At 45.3% G+C, this 19,254-nt stretch overlaps 1 protein-coding gene across 1 annotated transcript in view; it reads right to left on the bottom strand.

The window, feature by feature from the left end:
- Window positions 1-1,263: 1,263 nt before the first annotated feature.
- Window positions 1,264-19,254, bottom strand: part of Ube3d (ubiquitin protein ligase E3D) — a 92,848-nt gene continuing 74,857 nt past the window's right edge. The window contains exon 9 of the mRNA XM_042671119.1: window positions 1,264-1,791. Coding sequence (XP_042527053.1) covers window positions 1,771-1,791 — 21 coding nt within the window. The 3' untranslated portion in view covers window positions 1,264-1,770. The remainder of the gene's footprint in view (window positions 1,792-19,254) is intronic.

Raw genomic sequence — 19,254 nt, 5'->3', positions numbered from 1 at the left:
TTTGAGAACAGTTGTTTTCTTGAATCATAAGCACCTTTGCTATTTAAGCCATAAACATAGGTTTGCATGGTCACAGCATCTCTCTACTCCAGGAAAGACGCTATCACAGATGAATATCCTTTGTATATACAGGCTGAACTCTGATGCACCTGATTTATTCCAGTCTCCACCATCAGATCAATACAAACTGAACTCCAAGGAAGTCACACACACACACCAGTTATTCATCAAGAAGGTATTCATTTAAACAAACCTGAATCTCCTCAGTATAGGCCCAGGACCATGAGTGATCTGTTCTCTAGGAACAGGTGGTTACCAGCATCAATCAGCACATCCTGTTTCTCCAGCTTGTCTTCTACAGCCGTGGTCCTCAGCTCCAGTGGATGGAGCCTGTCCAGGCACCCCGCAGCATGGGTCGTCAGAGCCGGAAGGGGAGAATGGATGCTGTGATCTGGCGGGTAGACAGACACCAGCAATACTGCTAAGCGTCCAATGCATCCTATGGCTCCTGTGACCAGGGATTCCCCAGCCATATGGTAAGTCATGCTGCCTAGAACTCTTGCCCTCCAGGACAGACAGGAATCAAAAGCATGAGAAGTCAACGTGGTGTGTGGTAGTCTAGGAACAGAACAAGCCATGGCTACCTCACTAAGCACTCTAAGGTATGCACCTGCACTTAATAGAGGGATGCTAGGAGATCAAAGTGATGGTCCCACTCCAGTGCCAGCCTGCTACGCGGAGGCTCAGGAGACCTACTTCCACTCTCGTCCCTCATCCCACTGCTCTGCTGGGGGACAAGTATCTTGTTGAACTACAAGGAAAGCATCAAGGCTGGTTCGCCCAATCACAGTCAAGGGACCTGTGGGAACACCTGTTGGGAAACAAAGGGACTGGACACTCAGGTGTCTGAGGAAGAGGAAGAGGTGTCCAAGAGGCTCCATTGTAGCAGGGATCATGGCAAATCCAGACATTGCTGCGACTGGTGCGGGAGAGGAGGGGGCCAGGATGAGATGGAAGGTAGGGAGGTGGGTCGCCCGGCTCCCATCCCAGCTTTGAGCCCACGCCAAGTCCCAAAGCCGCTCCACAACATGAGGAGCTGGCCGTGCCCTGCGAGATTCCACTCAGCCCTATCGATCTCATTCAGTGTCTTCCTCACCACCTGCTCTGGTAGACAAGGATGAAGACAACCTGTGTATGCACCAGGAAGCCAGTGAGGCATGTTTGCTAATTGGCGAGAGTGTGTGGTACAAGGACACACGCAGGTTTGAATAAGCAAGAGGACCTTTAATTGGATAATCATTCATTCAACAAGCATTTATGAACACCTCCTCTGAGTATGGTACAAAAGGTTCCATATTTTCAGGTTTTAAAAAAATTCCTTTAAACAAACTCAAGAAGCTCTTTAAAAGTTTATTTCCTAGGATTTACAACAGTTCCAGGCCCAATTCCTCCCCGCATCCTCAGACAGATGGGTCTCGGTGAGCAAGCGGTGCTGACGCAGCACACATCTGAATGTTCCTCTCGGTGGGAAGCAGAGATGCAGCAACCATTCTTCACTTGTGGACACCTTCCCTCCCGGCTCTGGGCTTTCAGAGCAAAGTCGGCTCTTCTCTAGAGAACACATGCAAACAAGGAAACTCAACTCTTCCACGCAGTGCTCTTACTCTGCAGCTCTGGTTCTTTCTTTGCATCTGATGCCCACAGAGCAGACAGCTGGCCTCTGGGGTTCTCCCTCAGTCTGGGGAAACAAGAATGCCTGAGTGCCCTCCGTCACATCTTCAGAAAGGCCACCTGGAAAAGAAAAGCCCATCATGCTTTGCTGATGTAACGTGATGCACAGCAAACCAGAACTGGGTTAAATCTGCCCCAAATGAGATGCTGATCTCAAATGAAGTAACTATAAATCAGACATTATATCAAGAACTAATTCTTTTTTTATTTCCAAGTGAACCAGAGTGATGATTCACATGTATTTTAAGGAAGAAAAGAAAAACAGTTTTTAATTGACATTAAAATTCTATTGTTGTGAGTTCATGACAATATCCCAATGCATTCAAACTGTTGTGGCCCTGCAGGAAGCAGAGTTGAGAGCTGCAATTCCTGGGCGATTCTAGGTCCCCAGCACGGTGGCAATTACCCCCGCATCTCCTCACGTTACACGCCGACTGCAATCACATGTAATTGTGTTTACTAGGTCTGTCAGTAGCAATTCGTCTAAAAAAAAAAAATCTTACTGTTTGAAGAAAATCTGAGTGTCTAGAAAGTTATATGGGAAATACTTTCAAACTATTCATGAGGCCCAGCTCAAATGCATCTAATTTCCCAATGGTTTTAATAACAGAGTAACAAATAGTTAATCATAAACGTCAGGAAGTTTTAGTTCAGAGGTGATTATAAATTGGGAATGGTGCTGATTTCAGACATCATGACGGGAGAGTGAGGAGGCTTGGGAGACAGACCCACACTTGGCCATTTTGGTGGGGGGATAGGGAGAAGGGTAGTCTACTCTCAGAGAACTGCAGAAGTCTAGTAAAAGGAGTCATGTATTTAGTGTCTTGTGCTGGGGGGAGGAGAGGGAACGAAAAGCATGGAGGGTGGAACTCCATGACTAGGTGGTGAGCAGTTCCGAAGAACGCCACTCCTCCTACTGTCAAGGAAGAAAGCATGGTTGCGTTTCCACACCAACTTCCTGCTGCGTTTCTGTACCAGGTTTGCAGTGGGAGCACAGGCTGAAGGAGCAGGCAAGGGAGAAAGGTGACAAGGCCAGAGCAAAAGGGAAACACAGTCAACCAACACAACCCTCAAGGGCTGAGCGCCATGATCACATGAGCTAAATAGTTATGAAAATCCATGTCTCCTTCCTTTCCTCAGTTATCTACCAGGTATTAAAAGCGGATCAACGGGCCCAGATGGGAAGGGACTAGACTAGGTCAAGACAGCTCTATGTGTGTGTCCTGTTAGGAAATGACCACAGAAGTCCACGTGGGAGCAAGCGCAGAGCTGCTGTGGCCTGGCATCAGGCGCGCTGTAGACAGAGCCCATGACAGGTGACATGCTTATATACACAAAGAGTTCCCAGCAACAGGAAGCTCACTGCATCAGAAGAGAATGTCACCAGTTATATTAAAAAAATAAAAAGACGACGGGTTCTCATGTATTATCTCTCTTTTCATTCTGTTTGTTTTTTGGTTGCTTATGGGCTTAAATTCAGGACCTGTGCACTATCCCTAAGCCATAGTTCCACTTCTGGTTTTCTGGTGGTTCATTGGAGATAGGAGTAGGAAAGACTTGGAAAAAATTATATTAAATGAAGCCAGGCCCAAAGAAACATAGATCCCATGGTTTCTCTTATTTGCAATAACTAGTGTTATGTCTAGGACAAACAGAAAAGCTCAAAAGCTATGTACATATGACCATATAAGATGATGTTAAGTGAAATGAACCCCAAGACAGGGACATAAGTGATTTGTTCTTTCTTGTAATTGTTTTTTAACATACTTATAATGTACTATGTGATGTTTTTGTATGTTCTTCCCCCAAGGTATAACCCATTTTCATTGTATTTGATTTGGTGCCCTACATCTTGTATATACACTTTTCTAATTTGGGGAGGGGAAGCAAAAAAACAAAATGCTTAAATAGGGTACAGGTTGACACATTGCAACGAGATGTATAAGACACTATGTTGAAAATGAATTTTACACTTGGTGGGGGGGAGGAAGGGAGGTAACAATGCTCGATAGGAAATGTACTCATTACCTTACTCATGTAACTGTAACCCTTCTGTACACTATTTTTACAATAAAAAAACATTGTTGTTTTTTTTTTAAAGAGTCTAGGGGACTTTCCTGTCTGGGCTGGCTTTGAACAATGATCCTCAGATCTCAGCCTCCTGAGTAGCTAGGATTGCAGGTGTGACCCACTGGTGCACAGTTCATTATTGCTTTTGTAGCTCCACAAAGCATGATATTATAACACAATACCAAGAGCAACTCTCAGTATAATGGTAACACTAATAAATACCATCACTAATGTCATTAAGAATGTTAGCTCTGAAATCAGACCAGTGACTCTCAACTTGGGGTGATTCTGTCTAGCAGGAAGCATTCAGTGGGTGTCTATAGGAACACATAGCTGCCAGCAATCGGGAGGGGTCACTACTGGCAGAGATATTGTTAAATACCTAAAAAGAACAAGGCATCTCCCCGCACCTCCCCCCCTAAATAAAAAACAAAACAAAGAAGCATCCGCACTCAGATGTCAAACGTGCTGATGTTGAGGAAGAGCGTGACTGGAAACATAAACTTCACTCTCTGGCAGTGTGGAGTCTAGCTGGCTGTTAACCTATTCCAGCTTTGGGAATCAAAACAGGACCTGCCTGCATCTTGTGAAAACTCCTCAGAGTTTATGAAGCGTATTCTGACTCTTTCACCCTTGGCATAGGCATAGCATTGAAGGGAAGCTCTTTCACTCAAGACTGGTGCTCTACCACTTGAGCCACAGCTCCTATTTCTGCTTTTTGGTGTTAATTGGAGATAAGCATCTCAAGGACTTTCCGGCTGGCTTCAAACTGTGATTCTCAGATCTTAGTCTCCTGAGTAGCTAGGATTACAGGCGTGAGCCACCAGCTCCCAACCCTCTTATTTTTTTAAATCTAATTTTTAATTTTGCCTGCCAAGTATATTATTTTTAGGCCTTGATAATAATACCAACAATAAAACTGCAATCACCATCCAAAACAGGTACTATATAATGAATGCATTTTTATTGCTTTTTATTTAAAACACTGTGAGTTAACATACTTCAAAAGCTGATTTTTGTGTTTCTTAGCTTTTATCAATGACAGGAAAAGTGGCTTCTTCCTGTCATTTATTTTAAGAGAGGATAATTTTATTCTACTATACTGAGAAAAACCTTTTCTTTCCTTTCTATTCTTTCTTTCCTTCCTTCTCGTTCCTTCCTTCCAGCCTTCCTTCTTTTTCTTTGGTTTTATTCACCAAAGTACAACTTTTACAAGCTTTCAGACTTTACGAGGACAGCTGCTGCATCATGCTCTGTTGGCTGTTACATTTCTGAAATGCAGAGTTACAAAGCACAAATAATTTATTAAGCACAAGAAAAGAGGGACTCTTTTCTATGACTGCAAGATTTGACTCTGAATTCTAGGCACCTGGCGAGTGAATAAGATGTCTGAAAATAATTTTCCTGCTGTGAGTCAACTGAAAACAATGTGCTGAAATCATAATAAACAGTAATGACCAATTTGTTTGATGTGGTGCTGACTGGGTGCTATTATGCCTGTAGTATGTTAAGCATTTAAAGTTATTCCTTGATCTTAGTTAACAAAGCCATATTGTTAACTTCATAGTTGTTAAAGGCGATGTGGAATTTCAACCAATACAGATAGGCTGGCTGCCCAAGATAAAAATTTTCTTTTTAAATTAGGCTATGTAAAGTTCTAGGGTATGCTAAACAAGACAGATAAAATCTTAAAATAGGCTTGAGAAAGGGTTCTGCACAGCTTACACAAAGGCTCCTTTAAGGAACCTTGTTAACTTTAAAGCATAGTTCTATTTTTAATTTTTTAATAGTAATTTTTTTGTCTAAATATAGCTAATGTTCAAAGTTTTGTCCTGCAGTAGATTATCTTTACAGCACAGAAGAGGCATTTATATTCTGTGCTTTAGATGATAAACTATAAATTATAAAATCCAGTTTCTAGGGCGCAAGCTTCATTTATAAAATAAGACATCCAATATAAATGTACAGACAAAAGTTTTTTAAAACTCTGACTTTTTTCTAGCATTTATCAAATGCACTCAACATCTTAAAGTAACAGCAGTTGTCAGCAACTGTTACCCACGACTTCAGCACAGCTCTGACTGGACGCTGCTCCCGGAGTTGGGTGAGGGGGGGATGCGGGCGGCCCCTGTGTCCCAGTGACAGGCGCTCCCCGTGTGCCTGCAAATGTCCTGATCGCAGACCACCTGGAAAGAAGCTTCTGGCACGGCACTAGCCCAGGGGACAGCAGTGCAGCAAGCTGGTCCCAGCGAGGTGGCGTGAGGGGAACACGGACCCCGAGTGAGGAACGACAGAATTCTTGAGCTATAAATGGAAGAGAGACTTCTGAACTCCCTCTGCAGAAGGTAATGCCTACTGATGAATTTTGTGGTGGCCAAGAGAGGCAATATAGTTTGGCATGGCGCAGAGTTGGGTACACATTTGTTCCACGGAAAGCCGGCAGCTTGCTGGAGGCGCGATGGGGCAATAGGACAAGGAGAAGTCGTTGGAAGAGGGGGCTTCATAACTCCAAACGGGCAATAGTATGTGTTCACTTAACAGGGGACAGTCATCAGACACGGGAGCGCCAGGGCAGTGTTCCATCCTGCTTCTGCACCATTCCCAAGAGATTGTTTTTTTTTTAAGTAGGGAAAAAAAATAAGTGAGATGGATTATCTAGAGATAAACTTAAACCTTCACCTTGGATTTTTTTCAGGCTATCCATGCACGATTCTAAGTTGCATATAACTCAAGAAGCATTGGTGTCGGGCTGGGAAGGTGGCTCAGTGGTAGAGCGCTTGCCTTGCATGCCTGAGGCCCTGGATTCGATTCCCCAGCACCACATAAGCAAAGCGAAAAAAGCCAGAAGTGGCGCTGTGACTCAAGTGGTAGAGCGCTAGCCTTGAGCTGAAGAGCTGAGGGAAAGCGCCCAGGCCCTGAGTTCAGGCCCCACTACCGGACCCAAAAAAAAAAAAAAAAAAGAAGCATTGGTGTTAATCTCCTTGGGGAACAGGCGAAGCTCAGCAAGCTTTCAGGGGACATTGAGATCTAAAGTCACGAGTGATACTTCCCATAGGAAAGAGGCATGGGATCGCAGCAAGGCCAGCAGATGCCCTCTGTCCAGCTCTAGATGCCGAAGCAAATATGGACCCATGTGCCAGTCACCGAGGCTGGTCCTCGGCTTTAACAAAGCCAGGAAGTTGGGGATGTGAGCTGTGAACGGCTTCTCTGAGGACAAGCACAGTGTGGAACACAGCTGGCTCCGGGTGGTGTGATTGAAGCACTGCGAAGAACAAGCAGTTCCGACGCTCCCAGTTACGCGAAGGAAATTCAGCATCTTGACAAACAGCAGCAGACCCATGGGGCAAGCGATACATCTAACAACAGTCTCTAGGTGTTGCATAAAAATGCACTGCCTCCAGCATAACACATATTTATGAGGAAGCAATGATACTGTGTGGGTGGTGTTAAAATGCAGGACATAAAACAGTGCTACCCCAATAAATGCATACTTACATTTTTTTCTGAAAGTCCATTTGTTTTCTTCTTTCTGTGGAATAACTTGGCACAAGGCCATGGCGCCACCATTGCAGGTCTGACCTATTGCTCCCGCGGGCTCCACCCCTGACCACATCTACCGTGGGTCTTTTTCTATTACATCAATTAATTGGGATACTTTCATTGTTTGAGGAAAGGCGGCTTGATCAAGAAAACGAACACAGTATATAACAGAAGCCACTCATCCCAGAAGCCCTTGGCTTCCCCAAGTAGATGGCTAGTTTCTGTCATTTAAACGGATCTGGGTGGTCATTCTGAAATGGCTGTTATCTGTAAACTGTAATGCTTCTAATAGAGGTGCAAGCAAGAGACAAACTTCATCCAGATGAACTGCATTCTGGCCCACTGTCAAGGCTAGAGGTGGGCAGAGCTTGTGAGGTCACAGCTGTGGATCCCACAAGGTTGCAGTGAGGGAAGACCACGGGGATGCTACGCAGAAGCTGCACTTGGGCACTGTTAAAAGACAGCCCAGCACTGCTCAGGTGCAGGGTGAGAGGCGGAATCACTGAGTTCACAGAACTATTCTAGGTCTTAACTATGGCAAGGGGCATACAAACATGCACTAGAGATAGGACTATATAGAACTCAGTACACACACACACACACACACACACACACACACACACACACGCATATGACTGTAAGACTATCAGAAATAGAGCAGAGGAATTATATCCATGCAACCAGCCTGGATATACTCAAGTTCTGAATAACATAAACATTACAGGCCACAAGACAAAGATTACAGGGATCTTTCTGCATTATTTCGTACAACGCCATGTGGATCTACCAAATTATGTCAATAATTTAAACATTCTTAATGCTTGCCTGAGCAGGAAACTCTGTGAGACTCTTTTTTTTTCTTTTTCTTTTTGTCGGTCGTGGGGCTTGAACTCTGCACATGGGCGCTGTCCCTCAGCTCTTCAGCTCAAGGCTAGTGTTCTACCACTTGAGCCACAGTGACACTTCCGGCTTTTTCTGCTTATGTGGTGCTGAGGAATTGAACCCAGGGTCTCATGCATGCAAGGCAAGCATTCTACCACTGAGCCACCTTCCCAGCTCAGTCTGTGAGACTCTTATCTCCAATTAACCAACAAAAAGCCAGAAGAGGAGCTGTGGCTCATGTGACAGAGGACCAGGCTTGTACAAAAACACTCAGGGACAGCACTCGGCCCCTGAGTTCAAGCCCCAGTACTGATGTGCACACCTACACACACACAAGTAATAGTGCTGTATTGCTTGGCATATGATCTTACCCAGTTGTTTTCCCTCCAGTGACCTTTAGATGTAGCCTCAAAATGCATTACCCAAAGTCTCTCAGTGTTCAGTGAACTCTGTTTTCCTTAGTGCAATGAGCCCCGTAATCCAGAAACTGCATTCTGAAATGTATCAGGAAGCAGACAGCTATATGGGACCTTACAGTTAACATTTTTTTATACATTGGTGATAGATCTTATCTTAGTACCATAAGCACATTTTCTTTCCTGACTTGCAGTAAAAACTAGGAAAGATCCTCTCATTTTCTAGACTCAAAAAGCCACAGCAGGTTTTCCAGCCACAGAACAGGCATTCCATGACTGAATATTTTTAAACTAAAACTCCTACTTTAATTTTTAAAGTAACAGGAAACAGGAAAAAAATGCAAGAAACAGATGCTATAATAAATATTTTGATCTATTTTTCCTCCTCTCCATGTAAGAACTGTTTTAATATTGGTTATAAGTGCACAGTTTTAGCTCCTTTTCCATACGGCTTAGTAAAGTTCTTATTCTTATTTTAATACCTGCAGAACAGTCTTCCAATAACAATCTGCTACCAACATGAGTTGCTCCACACGAAGCTCATCAGTAGTGCTGAAATCATTCTTGTCTTGTTTACAGACTTGTTTTTTCCATGTTGGATTATTCCCGTAGGGGCGAGTCTCAGGAATATGCTCTCAACTGACAAGTATGGGTATTATTATAATTTGATGCACTTTTTTTTTCCCCCAGTGAGGCATAGTTCTCATATTAGGTAGGATGTTTTGGCCTTCTGCAAGGAAATTAGGTGACAGGCATGACTGCAATCTCACTAAATCCATACAAAATCCACTTGTGTTAACAATCTAATTGCACTGCGCCACCGGATTATAAGTGAGGATCTGAAGTTCAGAGAAGTAACTTTTGCTCATGGCCATAAGCTAGTAACAATGCTGCATATTGTAACCAAGTCTTTGTCCCTAAGCCTACTAATAGTCATTTCATCATAAAGGCTCCCTTCCATCTACTTATGGTGAGAAAATTGCTGTAGTAATTTAATTTGAAGAAGAAATCTTATGCCAATTGTGTGTGTGCACGCGCCAGTACTGGAGTTGTACTCAGGGCCTCAAGCTCTTGCTCAGTTTTTTCACACATAGGCTGGCACTTTTAGCCACATCTTCAGTTCCTGCTTTTTGCTGGTTCACTGGAAACAAGAGACTCAAGGGTTGGTCTGCTTGGATAGCTTCAAACTATGGTAATCAGATGTCAACTGCCTAAGTAGCTAGGATTATAGTTAGGTACCCGGCAAATATTTCCATTTTTAAGCTATAATTATTAGCTGAAGTGATATCGGCACCCTATCTTATAGAAAATTCGTTTCCTTTCAAATTTATTGTAAAGAGCAGAAAGAAGAGTTTGAATGACAAATGAAAACCCTACTTGTAAAGAGAAATGATTCTTTGGTTAGAGGAGAAAAAGTAACAGGACAGACTGGGAAACTGGCCTGAAACCTTAGAAAGGAATTGTCTGAACGTTCAGAAAGCATCGTAAGTCATGCTGACAAAGTGTAGTCAGCTCTGTTTAAAAAAAAAAAATACATGATTTGGAAAAACACAAGTAAAAGTTAAAGACTGATGATAGAGGAGTCCAACTGAAAGCAGCCATTCCTGTCCTTCAGCATTATACTTTATAACGTGTAAGCCAGGCAAATCTTGCAAGAAGAAAAGATGCTAATATGTCCATTTTAAAGCAAACACCATGTAGTTTTTTTAAGTCTATTATTTGCTGGAAATAAACAGGGATCATCAAATCATCATTAAACTACTTTTTAAAGGAAGGGTAAAAAGATCTCTTTGAACATTTTGTAAGTAGAAAGAACCAAAATAAAATCTCACACTGGCAGAAGGGAGTACATGGAAGAGGAGGTGGTTTTACCGTGAGCACTGACTTCTTGAGGAACCATGGAAACACAATGGGGGGGAGGCACTCTTACACACAGTCTAGGTCAGCGAGGCTCAGGGCTGCACATTTCAGCTAATAAGGAGGCAGAGACAGGAGGATCATGGTTCCAGGCCAGCCTAGCAAAATTTTCAAGAGACCCTGCCTGAAAAAATGAGTGAAAAACAAAGGACCAGGGGAATGGCAGTATGCCTGTCTGTCAAATGAGAGCCCCAAGTTCAATCCCCAGTGCTGCAAAAACAAAAGCAAAACAAACGAAAATAGCTGGAGTAGGGTAAAAGGGGTTCTAGGTATCCAAAACAGAGGTTTACTCCCCACCCCCTTTTTTTTCTGGTGTTGGTCCTGGGGGTTGAACCCAGGGCCTCAGCACTGTCCCTTAGCTCTTTCACTCAAGGCTACTGCTCTATCACCTGAATCACAGCTGTACTTCCAACTTTTTGCTAATTAACCAGAGGGAAGAGTCTTATGATCTTTCCTGCCCAGGCTGGCTTTGAACCTTGATCCTCAAGATCTCAGTGCCTGAATAGCTAGATTTCGATGTGGTTCATTAAGAAGTCACTTCAGACACAGAACCCCTGCTGGAGATTAGCTCCTGTGTTGCCGCTTCTAGCACCGTGACGACTCCCCCATCCCGTGTCCTGGTTGCCTTGTTTCCAGTGTCCCAAACAACAGAGACAAGAATCTTTCTGTCAGATCAGCGAAGCACGGCAAGTACACAAATACCACCTGAACCTGATTGACAGAACCTGATTATTTTGCTGAACAGAAACTAAAAACAAAGACAATGCACATCTCTTTCTTTTCTGCTGAGATTAAAAATCATCTTCCTCAATAGAAAATGAATTCTTTTTTTCAGCTAAATAAAGACAGTCCTGTGGGATAGTAATAGGAAAGAGGCAGTGGGGAGAGATAGCTGCTTCCAGAAAAAGTTTCCCCGGGGCAGCAACTGCGAGGGTGACTGAGGGCCTCGAGGGGGGTTGGGTACCAGTTGTGCATGTGCTTGTCAGCACAGGAGGCAGGAGGCAGGTTGACCCTCATGGAGAAGCCATGGATCATGGAAGGGTAGCTCAAAGAAAATTAAAGTAGCTTTGCATACTTGTCTGGCTGATCAGAAGGAGCTTTTGAAAAACCTCACTAAGAGAAAATATCCCCTAAATCTTGCAGTATGATAGAGACAAGGGAAAACGTGTAAACACATGCATACACATGCACGCACCTGCACACATACAAAGAAAGGCACATTTCATAATAGTTTTCATGACTGTGATCCAATTTATTCAGATAGCAAAAGGTTTCTCAGTCTCTAAGTCTCCTGTAAAACTAGTTTACAGTTGAGATGTCCACAAATCAACCATAAAAAGACTCAAACCCTCCACGAGAGAAGAGAAATAACCAAAATGGTGTTCCGTACCATGGGTCATGGAAAATGCAAAAGAAAATCACAAGTCCGGAGCAGCTAATGTAAGCAGCTGATACCACCTGCCATCTGGTAAGCACACCCCCAAGTCCACCCCCCCCCCACCCCCCAGCGAGTGTGCCAGAGGCTGCACACCTTGCAGGCACGTTTGGCAGTTTATCAGAAGTTTCATACATGGGAAGTGGAGCTGTGGCTCAAATGGTAGAGCACCAGTCTGGAGCAAGATTGGGAGGCCCTGAGCTGAAGCTCCAGTACTGGCACACACAAATAAAAAAGTAATGCAAATTAAATAAGCATCCACTCTGATCCAGCGATTGCATCCCAAGGCAGACACTGACCCAGCATAAGTGAGATCCTGTCCATGCAAAGAGCAGACCTGGAGCCTGCAAAGGGCTCATCCACAGCCACAGAGACCAGCAACTGACATCCACGGTTCTCTCTAAACTATGAGAAAAACCTGCTTTATGGGGTAAAATGTAGACATGGAGGCGGGGGGGGGGGGGGGGGGATGTAGAGAAAAATGATCAGATCAGAGAACACAATGTCAGTTTGCAGAAAACAAGCAGCTCTTGAGTACAGTTACTAAAGCTGAATTTCATAAATATTTCTTCCTTGGGGGCATCTGAGCTGCAGAGCATCAGCCTTTCTACCTGTGATTTCCAGGCCATCCATAACACGGACAGTCTCCTGGACCGCCTGCTCTCTGAGCCCGGAGGCAGCCTCGGTCAGCTCTCCCATTACCTGGCCGAGCACCTCGGCCGAACCCGCCTCCCGAGGGCCTGGCCAGCGCTCCCTGGTGTTTGAGCCTCTCCCCAGCCAACAACTTTGTCCTTACATTTGTATCAACCGAACGTGACCCCAAGCCTTCACATCTGCTGCTTTACAGTTTAGGTGGGGGCCAACTAGACCCCTGAGTCATAAAAACTGCCTCTGGAAACCACACCCCCCATTCCCTCAACTCTCGTTCTGGGCTTGTCTCTAAGCTTCTCACTGATTCCCTGCGATTCGAGGGCTGAGCACTGAAGCCATTAGCTCAATTCTTCTGGAAAGCTGACAAGTGCAGGGACATCTGCTGTGCCCAGGGGAAGGAAATCAGATGCCCTCCTCCCTACCCCACCGCCCCTGCCGAACGGCACCCAGTTCCAGAAAGAAGGGGAGCGGGGGGGAGAAAAAGGCACCTGACAAACTGGCTACCATCCTCATGTTTAACTAAAACACTGGTCCTACCTCTAGAAAGCTACTGTTCAAGGAAAGACACAAAGCCCCAGCGATGTTTAAGTCCCGGCTTTGCGTGTGACACAGCTTCAGAGCCAGCCTGGCCCAGGCAAGACACAGGGAGGGACGACCATGTGCTTCTTCTTGCTGACATTTACACCTGTTCTTAGAGCCCACCGACTCCCAAGCGTCAACAAAACACATGCGAGGAACCGTCACGTCATGTCCCCACAGCACGTCGTTAGTGATGAAAAAGAACAAACAGCACAATGATATAAACGATTACATAATTAAATTATACAACTAGAATCCAGGCTTGACTGCTTGTCTGCAAGCTTATCACTGAAAATTATCTGGTTGTGGAACAGACATTTTTTTTTTAAGGCTTTCATATTTCAACCCCCAAACCTTAATACGTCTATGCTATCTGGCAAATTATCATGACCCCAAAATGATCCAATCTTGAAAACCTGTGTGTGTGTGTGTGTGTGTGTGTGTGATAGAGAGAGAGAGAGAGAGACAGAGAGAGAGGGAGAAGAGGGAGGGAGGGAGGGAAGGAGGGAGGGAGGGAGAGAGAGAGTACTAGGGTTTGAACTCAGGGTCTGGGTACTGTTCCTTAGCTCTCTTGCTCAAGGCTGGTGTCTATCTATCACTTGAGCCTCAGCTCCACTTCTGGCTTTTTGCTAGTTAATTAGAGATAAAGTCTCACAGACTTAGCTGTACAAGCTGGCTTCAAACTATGACCCTCAGATCTCAGACTCCTGACTAGCTAGGATTATGGCATGAGCCACTAGTGCTCAGCTTTAATCTTTGAAACTTTTGCAAAGAGCTTTTCTTTCTGCACAGCTTCAGAGTTGAGACCAAGGAACTGCAGCCCTAACCGCTGCTCAAGCCCTGCCAGGAGGTGACCGGTGGAGAGATGCACACTGGGGATTCCTCAGTGGTGACTTTCTTGTTATCTGTCCAAGTAACATCCTAAGATCCTAAGATCTCAAGAAGCAGTTGGGTGCCAGTGGCTCATGCCTGTCATCTTGGCTACTCAGGAGGCTGAGCTCTGAGGTTTTCAGTTCAAACCCAGCCTGGGCAGGAAAGTCCGTGAAACTCTTATCTCTAATGAACCACCAGAAAACCACAAGTGGCATGGTGGCTCAAGTGGTAGAGTGCTTGCCTTGAGCTGAAGAGCTCAGGGACAGTGCCCAGGCCCAGAGTTCAAGCCCCACGACTGACAAAACAAATAAAAAGATCTCAAGAACTGGAACTAGGTGATACATTTTCCTGCTGAAAATGTAAACTTACAGACAACCTTCACAAGCAAGTGACTTCCCGTGCAGGAATGAGGCAGGTGCTGACCGAGGCTGTGTCAGCATTGTGCCACTCGGATACCTGGGCCTGCAGTTGGGTCGGAGCAAGCCCCAGCTCACCAACCTTTCAAGGGATTTCTTGCCATGCACAGTTTGTCGGCCAAGTCTAACAACTCAAAAGATCGAATCCCACAAGATCACCTATAATTAGAGAGCGATGATGCATCTCAGAAGACAAATATAGACACACCGGGGCTGATGCATCGGCAGTCTGGAAATAATTAATGCCATCCTCGTAAGGCGGCCGCTGGCAGCGCACATGGGAGGACCCCTACAGCCACAGTGTCACAGAGGACGGTAAAGTCATTTTTCTTATGTGCAGAAGTAGGTCACAGCAAGAACATCTGAGGTGAAAAAAACCAACAACAAACCAACCTACAGTGGACACAAACAGATTTAATGATATGGTCTTTCTCATTTATTACATCAATGCAGAACTTGATCGCCAGTTCATCCTGTATTCTAATCATCTTCCAGGGTAGAGGATGGGAACTGAGCATTCAGGAGCACAGCAAAAAGCCCCTTTATCAAATGTGAAGAAAGACGCGTGCTCATATTTGAGACAGCAAATGGTTTTTGTTCTTGTTCCTAAGAGCACGGAAATAAAACCCATCATAGATTAGAACACTTCCTCCTACCTGAGTGAGCCAATAAAGCAAAGGAAGGTTAGAGGTCCAGTCACCTTTGCACCCAGTCCACATGTGGGCCTCCTATTATTTCCACGGAGACTTCCACTTTAACTCAACAGCCTAAGGAAGAGTTTGCCAACAGGAACTGGGTTGTGTATACCACACCCCAGTCCCTGCCTTCTACCCCGCAGATGGGCGGGCACAAGAGGTGGAGGGAACAGGAAGGGGTGGTGCCTTTTACACAGGGTCAATCCTATCACTTCAGGAAGGGCCATCAGGGACTGTTAAAGCTTTCTCCCAACACTGGTCAGAAAGACTCAAGAGTTCTCCAATTAGTGTTGTCCCTCTCACAAGTGAGGCCTTGGGTTTGCAGACTGACAGTTGGAACCAGAAACACATCTGCAGACTCGTCTCCTGATAACGAGCTCTAATTGAGGAGCATTTTTAAGTGATTTGCTTTCAAGTTTGTGAAAGTCTATACATTCTTTGGTTCCAACTAAGAATTACTTATTTGGGCTCGGTCTTCCCTTCAATCCTTTTCTCTGTATTGTTATTTTTTCCCTTTACTTTTTGCTCGCTGAAACCAATTTCATTTTTCACAGAATATGATTTTGTATACACTTTATCAGTTTTACTCTTCATCCTGTCATTAGTGACCTTCAGGCTCAGTCAGGTATTTTAAGTTTTCCCTTCTGCTTTCATCTTTTTTCCTCCCATTTCAGGACTGAAGGACAATTGTACAATGAGTAAACGGTAAAATTGTGTCACACTTCCCCTAGGGACAATCTTCTTACCTGAGCTATTAAATTGGAAAAGTGTTGGATTTTTTTTTGTCCCAGAGCAAGTACAATCATTACAATGGAAAGCCAGTCCTTATTCTAATGACAGTGATATAAAAAAAATGCTCTATTTGTAACCACACAAAGGAATTTAGAAGATAAGAGTGTAAATACAAGAGTTTGAGCCTCATGCCTGCAATCCTAGCTACTTGGGAGGCTGAGAATGGAAGGATCTTGGTTCGAGGCCAGCTCAGGCAGCAAAGGTTGTTATGGCTCTGTCTTGGTGGGGGAGTGGACCATAGTGGTGTTTACCTTTCTTCCCAACAATGGGAAGCCACAGTCCAGGCATACACATGCGCAGGAAGCTGGACCTTAGCTAAAAAAATCAGCAGCAAAAAAAAAAAAATGGCTGGAGGCATGGCTCAGTGGTATCATGCATGCCTACCAAGTGTAGAGCTGAGAGTTCAAACTCCAGCCCTGTGCAAAGTTATATAATATCTGCATTCATTCCGTCACCAATAGATTCACTGTGTTTTTCTAAGCAGAAGGAAGAATGATAAGCTAATCAAAAACATTAAGAAGAAAACTTTTTTTTGATTCTCAGAAATGCAGCAAGGTCCTAGCTATCTTAAGCATCCACTAACGTCAAAAATCTAAGATCTCCTCAAATTGCATTTATGGACAGAAAAGGGAGGGGCAGCGGAACAGTAAACTACAAAGGCAGACACAGCCAGATGGGAAGTTGGGCGCCGGCGGGTGTGCTCGGGGCCAGCAGGCCGCAAGGACTCAAGGCTGCCTGCTGCCTATCTGGATTTGCTTTAGCTGCTCTAAGCCTCAGTTTCCCTGTATGGAAACAGAGGTGTCTGCCCAAGTCACAAAGGGTGGCGATGATAATCGGTTGGGATGAGATCCCCAATACTGCACTCCCGGGCCTGCTTGTAACTGTGGCTCTAGTACAGCATCACCAGGCTGGGTTTTCACAGCCTGCCAGAAACCACTTCCAATACGGAATTCTTACCAGTGTCTAATGGAAAAGGAAAGCAGAGTGTTCAAGGAGGGACGCGGAGAGGCGGCAGGCAGGCCGCTCCCTGGGTGACCAGGTCACCCAGACTCACCTGCCCCTCTTGTGTCCTTGCTCACCAGAAAACCCACCTCTTCACGATGTCACCAAAGCCTCTCCCTGCTCACACTCTACTCTTTCACCTCACCCAAGCTTACTTAGCTGCAGCTTAACTCTGAAAATTAACCGCTTTAAATGAGGCCAAGAAAGGGGAATCAATATTCTTTCTGCTCGGGCATGGAGTGATGGAACTGTGAAGATGAGCATAGAGATCACGGGGCAGGACTTCCGTGGTCAGGCTCAACAGCAGACGCTGCCTTTAACCTGCCCCTGCCCCTCTGTCTGCCATCATGGCCAGCTCAACAATCGGGTACAGAACACCTGCTCGGCTGTGGGGAGTATTGACTTCACGCACTTACCTCGCTGGGGTTTGCGGAATTATGTACACAACACCGGAGCTGAGCACAGAACACAAGTCAGGGGTAGATGAGCAGAAAGAAGGTGGCTGAGGGCATACAGTCCTAATTGTAGAGCAAGTGCAATCATCACAATGTAAGACCGGTTCTTATCCTAATGACAGAGGTACAATACTCTTTAGGAGATGGAGTATAAATACCCTAACAAGAATTTCGAAAGGATCAAGACTTGTACTGTCACCCTGGAGACCTGAGAGGCTGAGAAGGGGAGGATCCTGGTTCAAGGCCAGTTCAGGCAGAGAAGGTCACTAAGACTCTATCTCATTGGGGAAGTGGAATAGAACCAGGCGGCTTGACCTGGTGGGATTGGGAGAGGTGGGGAGAATGATGGAAAGGTTTGACAGGATTGAGCTGCACTGTACTCATAAACTGATGCGTTACTACAGGCACTCCTTTGCCTTAATAATAGTAAAAATTCACTACTTTAAAAAAGAGCTAGTGGCTACAAAACAAAGTGGAGTCTAGGTTTCTTGTGGTTTTATTCCAAAAAAGGATTTAAAATGCTAAGGGTATGGTGTGTTCCGGTGCTTGGATGACAGTGTTACTTTGTTTTCAGTTACTGTTGCTTTGTTCAGTGTGAACAAACTCCAGCTCAGAGCTGAGGGTCTGAGGTTTTGAACCTGGCAGAGGTGGGGAGGTGACAGAATTCCCGAAGTAAAACACACAACTTCAAGTGAACGCATTCTTCCATGAACAGGCTCCAAAGCTTTTTTACTGCTATTATTAGAGGTGGGCACCAGAGGCTCATGCCTGCAATTCTAGCTACTCAGGAGGCTCAGCTCTGAGGGCTGTGGCTCAAAGTCAGCCTGCGCAGGGAAGTCCATGGGAATCTTGCCAAGGCTCAAGTGGTAGAGCACTGGCCTTGAGCATAAAAGTTCAGGGACAGTATCCGGGCCCTGAGTTCAAGCCCCAGTACAGGTGCCGTGTACACACACGCACATACGCATATGCACAGTCACAGAGACAGTGAGCAAGACAACAGGAAAGGCAGGGGCTCAGGTAGGGACCAGAGGCGGAGACGATTTTAGGTGCAGATAGGGAAGAGGTGGGGGGAGGAGAGGGGCCGGTAGAACTGTGCTTGGTGCCCAGTGCTCCCTAGCAGGTCAGCTTGACTTTCTAGCTGCTGCTAAGTAGCTGGAGGCCAGGCTCCTGCTTCTGGGAGTGGGAGCAAGAAGCATCGTTAGACCATATCCTATGTGAACCCCAAAGGCGGGGAGGGGGGGAATCTGCCTAGTTTTAAAAAGGTAATGGGAAGCATTCTGCTAGGAGCAGGTTCTAGTGACCGACTATGGCTGCTCTGTCATCCTTTCCTGCGTATCAAAAAAAGAAAGAAAGAAAGAAAGAGGGAGGGAGGGAGGGAAGGAAGGAAGGAAGGAAGGAAGGAAGGAAGGAAGGAAGGAAGGAAGGAAGGAAGGAAGGAAGGAAGGAAGGAAGGAAGGAAGGACGGACCTTGGCCGGGCACTGGTGGCTCATGCCTGGAAACCTAGCAACTCAGGAGGGTGAGATCTGAAGATCATGGTCCAAAGACACTCACATCTCCAATTAACCAGCAAAAAGCTAGGAGTGGAGCTGTGGCTCAAGTGGCAGAGCACCAGCCTCGAGAAAGAAAACGCTAAGAAACAGCACCAAGGCCCTGAGCTCAAGGCCCAGTATTAGCACAGAAAAAGGAAATAAGAACCAAGAGCTGCAAGTGGCTGGAACAAACCCTGCTTGCATCTTTTCTTGCCTGCCGAGGTGGCGGGAATGGTGCCTCCCATTCATCCACATCGCACGAAATCCTCC

This window comes from Dipodomys spectabilis, unplaced genomic scaffold (assembly GCF_019054845.1).
Source record: "Dipodomys spectabilis isolate Male_0828 unplaced genomic scaffold, ASM1905484v1 ptg000600l, whole genome shotgun sequence".
Classification (NCBI taxonomy): domain Eukaryota; kingdom Metazoa; phylum Chordata; class Mammalia; order Rodentia; family Heteromyidae; genus Dipodomys; species Dipodomys spectabilis.
Note: the sequence above shows the minus strand (reverse complement) of the source record. Positions and strands in the feature narration are given on the sequence as shown.